The 12,150-nt window shown below is 41.6% G+C and overlaps 1 protein-coding gene across 1 annotated transcript in view; it reads right to left on the bottom strand.

The window, feature by feature from the left end:
- Positions 1-1,204: 1,204 nt before the first annotated feature.
- LHX8 (LIM homeobox 8) overlaps positions 1,205-12,150 on the bottom strand; it is an 11,734-nt gene continuing 788 nt past the window's right edge. The window contains exons 3-8 of the mRNA XM_010561493.1: positions 9,215-9,336; positions 7,517-7,737; positions 6,956-7,059; positions 3,836-3,931; positions 2,568-2,751; positions 1,205-1,812 (exon numbers count right to left, since the gene is read on the bottom strand). Coding sequence (XP_010559795.1) covers positions 1,736-1,812; positions 2,568-2,751; positions 3,836-3,931; positions 6,956-7,059; positions 7,517-7,737; positions 9,215-9,336 — 804 coding nt within the window. The 3' untranslated portion in view covers positions 1,205-1,735. The remainder of the gene's footprint in view (positions 1,813-2,567; positions 2,752-3,835; positions 3,932-6,955; positions 7,060-7,516; positions 7,738-9,214; positions 9,337-12,150) is intronic.

A 12,150-nucleotide genomic window follows, 5' to 3' on the forward strand; every position in this document is an offset into this window, starting at 1 on the left:
ATATATGGAGCTAGCTTAGGTACTGAAAATGACATACTGAATTCAGTATTCCACCGAGTATTTCACTGAGAAGTGACATATGTTAGAATAAAATGTAAAGTCAGTCAAGTTCCACAACATCCCATGTCTTTCGAGTGTTTTGTGGAAAAAAAAAAAAGTGGCAGGATAACATTAGCCTAGACAAACCATTGTGCCAGTGCAAATACAATGCTTTTGCTACTCAGATTAGCTCAGACATCTGTGAGTAGCACCTGAAACTGCCAACATTTCATTTATGGGACCTGAATAATTCAGAGCTTGCTGGTAAAGTTATGCTCTCTGAAGCCATCATTTTTCCATGGTGGCAGGGAGAATACTGCCTTTCCATGTTGCAATAGTTTGACCAGGACAGTTAAGCAATTTCACAGAGTAGAGCCACTAACTCATAGTTAGTTGGGAGAGGAAAAAAAACAAAAGGACACAGACACACATGCCCACACCCTCAAAAGTATGATTTCCTTCTGACACAAGTAAAGTTTAGGTGTGCAGATGGGATCTACCCACCTTAAATCGTTGAAGGGAACTACTCTGAGAGACAAAAATCAGTTGAATTAATAGTACGCACTAGCCTTTGTCCATCAAATCCGTGTATCAAAACATGCTTTGCAATTCTTAGCACTTTAACAGTTTAAAACACAGTAGACTTTTATGAATTTGACTGAATTCCAGTCTCTATTAAAATGCCATTTGATACAGGTCAGTTAAAATACTGAACTAGATCTTACTTTAAAAATGCAGACTCTAAGTATTTCATATTAGTTACCATCCTGCTTAACAAAATCACAAGATAAAACCACTGAAGAAAACAGAAGCTGAAGTAGTAAAAATTCAAAATGTTAAAGCAGATGCAATTTCAGGTTCTCTACCTGCTGACTTAAATCACAGTTGAAAAAAAAGAATCTATGCTATACATCCACCAATTCCCTCACCCTCAGGAGCAGCACTGTTTTGTGTATACTTACTTTAAAGAAGTACCTATTTGGGGCATTTCAAGACCCATCTAAGCCCATTAAAAGGATTTTTAAAATCAACTGAGACAGATATAAATGCTCCTGCAAGAGTTTGGTGTAGTGTACGTAAGTATACCAGCACCCTTCTCTTAAAATTGAAGATTCAAGTTAAGCACTTGACAAATTATCACAGTTCAGCCATAAACACAGCAACATTTTTGCTTGGCATGCTACAGCAGAAACTTTATTCAGTTCATTTTGAAAATATTTGCAACCAAAATTTATTTTTGTAAACTCACAGAAATAAGCTTTAACATATAGGCTGTATACAACTCAAATACAGGTAATACTTTTAGCAATAACTTACAGATACAAACTAATGATAAACTACAATTTCACAAAGAATTGTAAACATTTTGCACAATTGTCAGTCCTTTCTTTTAGGCAAAGTGCTCTTTTGATGACAAATAAATTAACACACACATAACTAGAGTGGACTACTTCCAGACAATACAAAAAGGTGTTTAATAAGGCTTGTAAACAATGTAATAGTTATTTATGCAGAATCCGTAAAAGTGTCTTGCAGGCTAAATATACTTACATACCTGGGCAGCAAAAATGATCTTGAAAATGCTTTAGATGTTAAATAAAGAGTTAACATTAATATCTTTCCAATGATATTTTTAATACACAATAAATGACTTAAGGTTACATCCTTAATATCTTACATCCCTGACAGAAAGGAATTAGGTGTGACTTAGTGGCAGTTGTGTCATTGAATGGGGTAGCAAAGGCTGGAGTCCAAGAGCTGTAGGTGAATGAGCTACAAAAAAACAGAAATATTTACCGGTCAACTTCACCCAAGGTAGAGAAAGATTATGAGCTAGTAAATCCCATTGGGTAGTAACAGTTCACTGATCCCAGCCACCGTTTTCCCTAGCCCAGCATTCCCACTCCTCCACCCACAGCCCACCTTACACCACTGTTCTAGAGAAAAATAAGCTCCGGCCACCCACACAGCTCAGAGCGTCGTTCTCCCAAAACCTTCCCAGTCTCTCCTAATCACAAATACTAGCCAAAGTTGTTGACTTGCCGGGTCATAAGACACACAATGACTGAAACGCACTTCTGACCACCAGGCTCCCCGCACCCTGTGTTTCTGCGAGGGAAGCTTAAGTTGTCAGTCAAGTTGCTGCACAGAGTATACCTACAATCCTTGGGGTAAGAGCCAGGGAGTGGGTGGTAAGCAGTTTTCATTAAAATTACATATTATTAAATAACATGGCATGGATGTTTAAAAAAGCATTTGATTTCTTATTACTAGTGTTCATAGTTTGGGGGAACCACAAAAACTGGTCTTCATACCCAGATCTTCAGCTATGCTCTCACAGCGAAGGGCTACTGCTTGAAGAGGCACATTTCTTAATGAGGTGTAGATAGCAAGTACAGTATTAAGATATTCTCTAAAGAATACTAGAAATTAAAAATCCATCAAGTTTCTTTAATTGGTGCTTGGTAAACTGTTCTTGCTACAGTCAATAATGACTTTACTTGGATACGCGAAGTTGTCATACATACCATCCATATAGCTGTGTAGAGCAGTTAACATAGTCCCATCCTGGGGGACGTACGCAGAATATGCCATTTCTTCTAACATGGGTGGAGACAGCCTGGAGGGCTGAACTGCTGTGACAGGAGCAGTAGATGAATGATTAGGACTAACATGTTTCTTATGGCGTGCTCTGCAATTTTGAAACCACACCTGAAACAGGGGGGGGGGAAATTTACATCATGTTGATAGACTGCATTCTGTTTCAACATTAGCATACCAAAAACCTCAGAGTTCTAACTTCAGCTGAATTCCGTTAGTTAATTGGGCCTTTAACATAACCCTGACAGTGCAAACGAAGAAATATCCATCTAAGCCTACTGGGTGCCTCAAACAGGCACGGTCAAGTCAGGAAAGCTGACCCCACAAGGGACAGGCACGGCGAGGGGCTGCACAGGCGTCCTGCCAGGCTGAGCAGCAGCACCCACAGCCCCACACCGCTGCCAAGGCTGCTGCCCCCAGGCACACGACAGGACACGGCCACCTCCGTGCCCCTCAAAGCACTGCTGACAGTGAAGCAGGTTTTTCCACAGGAGACCCACTTTCCTTTTCACACTCAAAAGTGTGCAAGCCACCTTTTTTTTTTTTAAAAGCTTGATCGCAGCTGTCAGATGCCTCGTTTCTCTAGAAACACTCAGTCAATCTCCCAGGCAAAATGAGTGGAGGGAAGAGCAAACTTTTTTATTTATATAAACATATATAATTTATATTATATAAAAATTTGTATTTATGCATAAAATGAGCATGCGTATAACGTTTGCTGAGAGGAATCTTCAAGCAAAGATTGGAAGCTTGTGCTTCTCTCGGTTTTGGATGGCGTGGGTATATATTTTAACTCTGCTCTCTAGAACAGATCACTAGATACTCACTCATTCCTAATGTGTCATACCACAAGCCATTTTCAAAAAGAGTGCAGGTCTTAAGAACAGGCTACTAAAGTCAGAAATTTGTATTTAGAAGAGCTTAGTGCCAAATTCTATACTATTTAGGCTGAGAAGTTCCTTCCTGGAAGATTACTAATCCTCCACACAAAGTTCAAGAGGAATACAGCAAGTTTTCCAAATTAACATGTTTGTTCTAGACCTATTCCTGACTAAGGATGCTGTCTGAAGTTATGCTAAAGCTGCCAGATTAGATCTTTTTCCATCACAGAATAACTACATGGAGAAAACTGCCGTTAAGCATTTCCAATGGATGAGTACCAGACTTTGTTAGTCAAGTAACTCAGCACAGTTACCTGTATAACACGCCTGCTCAAGCCTGTTCTTTCTGCCAGTTTCTGAAGCGTTTGTGCATCTGGATTGTTGTCCTGAGCAAACTGTGCTTGCATAACCTGAAAAGGCAAGATAAAGAGATTGCAGATTTTTGTGTGCAGCCTCAAGAGCAGCATTAGAGACTCCTCTCAGACTATGGTCCTACTCCTTGCCTGTTTTTAGGAAACTATTGTAATCACTAGTCCCCAGTACATTAAGGGGCAGGGGGGAGGTGGGGGCGCAGCGGAAATCCCCCCAAGGCAAAATACAGGCCCCTTATTATGCTTAACTGAGCTGAGACATTTACCAGAAATGAAAGAAACGGTTTGTGCTTGGCAGAGTAAAAAATTGAGGAAGTGTTCTGTTGTGATTGTATTAAAAGGACTGTGAGAGAAAATTCACTGCAAAGCAATTCAAACATGCTTGATAAAGAAAACTTATATAGCAGCAGAGCACAGTGCACAGCATAAGGAAGGAATAAACTTTGATCCACCTCTCTGAACCTGTCAATCACTATCTGCATCTTGTATTATATGGACAACTTAACCCTCTTCTCAGCTGCATGGAGGATGCAGGCAGCTGAGAAGCACTTTGTGCCTCATTTACCTTTAACCAACCTGAGGAACACAGAGGCTCCACCTTGGCTGACCTGCACTATGTAATTGTTTGGTTACACTCATCTTTTTACAGAAAATTGAAATGAACACTTGTCATTAGGTTATGAATTACTTTTTTTTTTTGAGGAAGTAGATGTCAACTTGGCCTGCATCCTGAACAGTTTGAGAGCCTGTAAGAGTTTACCTTATTTAAGGAAGTAAGGCTTCATGGATTTCTGCAGGGTATCTTCAGCAACTTAGCAAACTGTAGGTTCTCATTTCTGGATTTTGACCCTTGATGGTCTGCAAATTTTGCCTGGCGTCATTTTTGAAGATTCAGACTACTCCTCTCTGCATTCAGAATGCTGAAGCTATTTACTTTCCTACTGTTGCATACAAAGACATCAAAAAGCGTGGATATCCTTTTGTACAAGTACTTCACAAGGTGTGTTACTACACGCTGCCACTCCAACAGTCACTTATCCCTCTGACACTTCTCTTGCTGGAAGTCTTATACCAACATCAAGGACAGGCACAGAGACAGATACCCTGAACAGATAGCAAGTGTCATTAAATAACAAGAGGCCCTAAGATCTCAAACACCTGCTGAAGTAGGTTACAACCTATCTAAAGCAGAAAAAGAGGGGAAATGGAAGTTTCAATGACAGCAAATGGGAAGAAGCCCAGAATACAGTTCCTACCCTGACAGCTGGGCTTAACTCCCATTCAGCTACTGCTGGAAAAGTTCATTCCCTTTCGCAGAAGTTTGAGCTTGATGTCCAGAGCCCATGCCCTGTGCCCTTCTCAGATTATTGCTAATTGTTTTGTATTAACAACACATTCTGCCTCCAGTCATGGCCGAAATAGTAAACCAAGCTTTGAACAGCCACATGCCATGTTATATAGCACTGCTTAAATGCCTCACATGTGTTATTACACCTCACCTTTAGTTCTTCTCAACTACTTCCACCATGAACAAGAGGAGGACAGGCCAACAAAACAGAACTCATACTGAGACAGTAGAAAACAAATAGTATAGTGGCCACGTGTGACCAGAAGTTCAAAGACATTATAAACTGAAAGCAGACATGTTATAAACTGAAAGCAGACGTGCACAGCTAGCATTAGGTAGAAAGCTGCAGCTTGCTTCCCAGTGCAGGTTGAAACCTCTGTATCTGGTCTCACCACTATCCTGTTTCATGGGGAGCTGGCCCTAGTCACAGTGTTTTTCCCTAGAAAGCCAATTTAAGCGGTCATCCAGAGGGTGAAATAACTCATATTTGAGGCAGTCCAGAGCTAACTCTTGCCGAGGCAGCAACAAGACAAGAAGCCCTGAAAGTGGAGCAGATGGAGGCAATTCCCCTCCCCTCCCCCTTCAGGGCAGGCTTGACCCTACAAGGAGGACTTTCGATTTGGTATGTCCAGACTTCCTAGCTCCCACTTCCCTTAGTCCTGACCACAGAAAGGACTAGAACTAGTGCCTGAGCTAGTATAAAGGGATATTGGAAAAACATACTTCAGTAACACAGGTTCAAGAACAAATTGGACAAGTACAAGAATTGCTGCCAAGTACTTCAAATGCATTTTCCCTGTATTTCACTCCACTCAGCTCTATGAAAAAAAAGTGGGGTTTTTTCCCCCCTAAAATGTGCAGCATTAAATACTGAAGCTAGGTCTTGAAATACGACACCAAGACTATGATGACTTTAATATACATTTAACAGGCAAAGCTCAAAGACGCTTTGAGGAAATCAGCACGTGAAGCATTTTGGAAGGGCTGGAAGAAGAGAAGGAAGGAAAGCAAAGATGAGTCCCTGCTGCTAGTTTCTCTTCCAGGTGTACAGAATTATAGCCAAGACTATAACACAAGATCTAAAAAGCAAGTATTGAAGAGAACCGTCTTGGGAGGAAAAATGGCAATCAAGAAATAAATGCGCAACTATTCCCCATCTTCTCTATAAACCAAAGCAAAAGAAAGAGTCATTGACAGGAGTCAACCCTCAACCCTGTGTTCACACAAATATGAGCAGGAACGCACAATACTTACCTGTTTTGAGAACACACTCTTTTGCAGCCCTTATCATGCATTACAACAAAGTTCAAACTTCCATCCTGTTAATGTCTTAAAGTCATAAAATACCCATCTATAGTATAACTCTTCACATTACATAATCCTAAAAATATTTTGTCTTTATTATGTGTAGCGATGTAAATGCCTGATTAAATAGATTTCATCGAGCAATCAAAATAGAACCACCTTTTTGTTTCCACTCTGCAGAATTACTGGCTGCCCCCAGGGAAATAAAGAGCTTGAAGAGTAACTATTTCATATTAAACTGCTGAAGCTAACAAACAAGTCCAGAAACATGCTGTGTCTTGATAGTTTATGAAATAGTTTAAAGCATGCAAGCTTTTTCTTTTCCCCCATACACATCTGATTTCCTATCAGTTCAGCACCTGTATCCTGCACAAACCTGAACTATTCAAGCTTTTTAGCACTGCCTCTACCTGGAGTTGATCGGCTGTGAAGCTGGTCCGAGCTCTTTTTGCTGGTTTTGGATGATTAACATCTTGTTCTGTTAGTAATGCTCCTTCCACACTAATCCCGTTACCTGAAGCATTAAAAGGAAGACAACACCATCTGCTAAATGTTCAAAACAATGTTATTTGTAAGTCAGGCTGTCCTCCAACAATAACCAACAGTACTTGGCTAGCTGAATTTCACCTTTAAAAAAGTGCCATATTCCATTCAAAGTTAAATTGATCTGGCACCATTACCCATGACACCCCAAATGACTCCCTTGCAAGTGAGGGAAGGAATAGATCCAGCATGATATTTTATCAACTAGATAGGCTCTTGCTTTCTTTTCCTTAGGATGGAAAACAAGTTATACAAACTTAAAAAATTAAAGCATCAAATAATTTACACATTATTTTAATTTAAGAACCTGTGCTTCAAGCCTTAGTAAAGCTAGGTAATTACCTCTTCATAAGGAAGATGAAGTAAAACCCAACAATTTAATTAAAACTAAACCACAAACACGGTTCTTAACAAAAGCAGTATGTTACCATTTTCAACTTCTCTTTTCAGGTTGTCCAACATGCAGTCGTAGTGTACTCTACAAAGGACTTTCTCTTCGACCAAAGCAAACTCCTCTCCAGTAGAAAGCTGTCTTTTGCAGGAGAAGCACGCAAAACATGCCAAGTGGTACACATTTCCTTTAGCCCTTCGGACCCAGTCAGTAGAATGAATGTGCCTCCCACAGCGGGAACAGCGGGTGCCATACCGCCTGCAAAAACAAAGGCAACAGGAGGGTGAAGGCACGGACACTAACCATCTTGGGCAAAAGGGTGACTCTGGGAGGGTTAGAGACAACCAGGATGCAGGAGCGCAGCCAAGACCCGCAGCAAGTAGGCTGACCACACGGGATGAGAGGACAGCGTAATTGTGGTTTTATTGCAAAACCATCCACAAGTTTGTATCTGACAGCTTAAGGCAAGACCACTACTGAACTACAGAAGCTAATATTTTCATAAGGCAAAGAATAAAACTGAAACATCTTTACTACATGAATTCACAACTCTTCATCGTTCCTTTTATAAAGATAATTACCCTTTCAAAAGCTGTGAGTGGGAGATGGAAACAGCTGACTTTGTGTTCAAGTTCTCCCAATTATTCAAATATATTTCACATTACTCTAGTGGTAGTCTGAAATATTATATTTAGCTACATCATCCTTCACTAATAATTCAGTCCCCTTCAGCAGAAGGGGGGAAACCTGTATCTTCATTGTTATTTCCTTAATTACCACCACATTATGATTTTAAAAGAAATTCAAATATCTGCAAGTATTTACATTACTACAGTAGAATATTTCTCTTTGAAGAGGAAAGTAGCCACCAAGTTATGTTGATTATTTACATAAGAATTTATCCTGAAAATCTTTGCAGACTCGTAAGCTGTTTTTCTGAAGTCCCACAAAACTTTGTTTTTCCAGAAGTTCACAGTATTCAGCCTGCCCCCTCCCTCTCTTTCAGTGTCAAAACTGACTAGCTGAACATAATCCATTCACTACACAGGTGAGAATCCCATAAATAGTCTGGTCTGGGAAGTATAGTAATCACACCAAAATTAACATCAAAAATTTTTGCTACTTTCTAGACCAAAGAGTTTGTATCACGAGTACTTTCAATGCCAGCATGAATAAATAATATTCTTCCTTACAGGATTAGACCTTAATCTTGAAGAATGCTTCATGTTCTAAATCAAATTGATCAGAGAAAAGTGTAACTGCTGAAAGCTTCTTTTAAAGATCACGGGATTTATTCTGCCTTAGTTTTGTAGTTCCATGGGATACCCCAAGTCCAGTGGAGTGCTAGTCCAGAGTCTCATCTCAGCCCTACCTCATGTTCCCACTCAGCACTACCTAAGGATGGTTCTTTGCACATATGATAGATTTTACAACCTTACTGTGGCAGGGAATCTGACTACTTCCCCCCCCCACCCCCGTGCATACAGAAGTAAATTACTGTATAAATGCAGTAGCTATGTGTAACACCGGAGGGGGAGACTTAGTAGGTAGTTACATTAGACAGACCTGGTGTTTCCCAAGTCCCTCTGCAAGAGATGTCAGAGTTTAGCTACTGAAAATAAACCTACCAAATAAAAACCAAAGAGCCTAAACGTACATTTTAGTTGCAGCTTAAGTGAAAAGTGACAAGCAAGTGTAATGTTATCTAATAAAATGATATTCCTGTATGATATACCTGAAATAATCAAGTTTGCAGAAGATATCTTTATCTTTGATGTAACAGCTGGTGTGCCTTCCTAGAGACGTTCTGCAAACACTGCATGAGAGACAGCGCACATGCCAGCAGAGGTCGTTTACCTGCAAAAACACAAAAGACAAATACCCCTCAGCGTTTTTGCTACCAATATTATATTTCATATTTACAAAAACTGTTTTTTCCATCCATACAGACAAGGCCAAAAATTACATTTACCATGATTCATGGAAAATTTATCTTCAAGGCAAAACATTTTTCCTATAGAACTGCATGCATATTAAGGGTTAATTAATTTGGTGGATGTCTTCAGAAAAAGCTGTCATGGCTTTGTAATTAAAAGCACCAGAAGAGGAAGCAAGAGATTCAAGCTCCACATAGATATTTTGTGCCCAGTTCTGTTCTCGTAGCATTAGAGTAACAGAACAAGTTTTTGGCCTCACATGACCTTGGGAAGGCAGCTAACTTACATACTTTTATTTCCCAGTCTGTTAAAAGTCCTGCCTAACGAACAAACTTTGCAAAGTTATTTGAAATTTTAAAATGCAAGTATTGAAGGGGAAAAGACAAAAAAAAACCCCAAAAAGTATGTCAAATAGAAACACAGCATGAACCACATCTTTGTTTGCCAGGTTTCTGTTAAAGCAAAGCTAGCGAACAGAGTGCAAGTTTCAAAATACCAGCAGTTGTTTTAATAACAAATGCAACAATTCTTTAACATGTAATATCCACAGCAAAGCTAGACATGTTCATGGAAAGCAGCAGAAATCAGCAGTTTTGAAAACCTGCATATAATTTTTGGGCAAATAAACTGAGTGCAATTATTTTCATTTCTTCTTTCCTATAACGAGAACTCTTTGTCATGCGACACTGTGCATAACACATCAGCTGAATAGCTTAAATAATCTGAAAACCCAAGACTCCCAGTGACCATAAAATTAAGTAATAACCTTCTGGATAATCCTGTGCTGCATAGGAGGAATTCTGTAAACGAAACAGTGACTAAGTTTAGATTTACTTTTTTTTTTTTTCCCCAGTCAATTTCTCATCTCATACCAAACAGCCCATATATTGCCTATGGCAAAGCAGCAGATTTGAGATAATCCAGGATATACCTTTCATCAGAACACTGCCAGACAAACCACAGAGAAAGTGAGGTATTGACGCCACCACTCATGCTGGAATCGCTCGTTCCAGTCATTCTTCAGGTTATAACATTACAGTTTGCAGTTGCCCAATGCTCTCCCAACTATTATCCTTGTTGGCAGCCATCTTCCCATACGCTGACAAATTAACACCACGATATAATGTGAAACTGCTGATAACTGCTGTCACCGGGCCGATCCTCCCAAGTATTTCTTCACTCGGCTGTGCTGCGGGCAGACACAGGGCAGCAGCACTTGGGCCAGACCAAGCCTGCTCAGCAGTCGTCCCCCCAGGAAGGGTCCCCAGGCAACCCCAGCAGGGCCCACACCGGGAGCCGTGGGCAGGCGAGGGGGGCCTGCCCACAGCTGGGCCGCCGGCACACGGCTCTGCACAGTGCGAGCTGACATCCCAGCCACGCAAAGCTCGGCTCACGCCCGTTTTCTTCAGAGGCTAACGCTCTTCCACAGAGCGGGACATCAGTATCTTTGATCCTTGTCCCATTTGATGTCACCCGTCTACATTCTTACTTACTAATTTACAGGGCTGCAGTTAGAAGACGTACTGCTGACGATCAATGAGACGCCAGTCTACCAGCACAGATTCCTTTCTCTCTCTGCCTGTGCAGGAAGCAGTAACAACCAATTTAAGCGTAAGGCTAAATCATTTAGAGGTCTTTTGCTCCAAGCCGCGTTATCCCAGTTGTTCAGACAGGAGACAGCAGTGATCAGTAAATGAGCTACCAAAACATCACAGGAGTTAATGGGGCCAGAACCAAGTTCAGGTTAGCTCTGCTCCCGGTCCTACTGCACTATTCATGTGCAAGCCCAGCCTGTTGCAAAGGTGGCTGGGATTTACTGGAACAGAAGGTATATAGCGGCTCCCCCACACCTGCACCTACCCGACTGCAAATGAACACCAGCCCAGCATACACATTCCTTCGACCTCCTCACCCCAACTGAGATCTAAGCAAATGATCTAACAACACTGAGATGTTTTCAGTGGTGTCACCGACTTTCACTTTGCAGGATATACAACAGCTTTATTTAAGGCTGCATCCAACACAATCAAGTGACTTCTAGCACGGTCGCCTCCTCTCACTCTTGAAAGCAGGGAGAGAAACAGTGTGATCCAGGATAATTTTAATGGCTGTAATACAGAAGGAAAATAGCCCCCCTCCCACCCACATTAATGCTTTATGTTTAAAGTCACATGGTTTGTTTTTAAAGGATCTTACTCAGTCCTGAATGCTAAAGCTAGCAAAACTACTCTGCCATCACACAGCTCCTTTCCTTCACAGACATTACTAGACCACCTTTTACAGGAATAACTTATTTCCACCTTTCTCAAGAGGCGCCTTCTGCTTTGCGACTCACGACATCCCACTAGACGATTTATTTCGGCTAATAACATACGGGTCACACCGCCACCGCATAACCAGGAGCGCAGAGCGCAGCAGAGCAGCTCTCCGCATTCTGAACCGTTAGGTCCCTTCCCCACTCCCTCCTGCCGCTCGTCAAGAAAACACAATCCCAGCGCAGAAAAGCGTTGCCCAAACCCGAGCCAGCCGTTCGGTTTTCCTCTGAGGCCGAATCTCGCAGAGCAGCACGCAGAGATCCCCTCCACCTCCTCCTCCCAGTAACGCCAGTCCCCTCTCGGCAGTATCGCTGCTGGCGCCCGCACGCTGAAGGGACGCCGGTTCGGACGGAAAGGGCACGACGAGGGCACGGACGCCGGCAGCTCCAGCGGCGTGCCAGAGGGACAAGTTTCCCCGC

The sequence above is a fragment of the Haliaeetus leucocephalus genome, unplaced genomic scaffold, assembly GCF_000737465.1.
Source record: "Haliaeetus leucocephalus isolate CR32 unplaced genomic scaffold, Haliaeetus_leucocephalus-4.0 Scaffold147, whole genome shotgun sequence".
NCBI lineage: Eukaryota > Metazoa > Chordata > Aves > Accipitriformes > Accipitridae > Haliaeetus > Haliaeetus leucocephalus.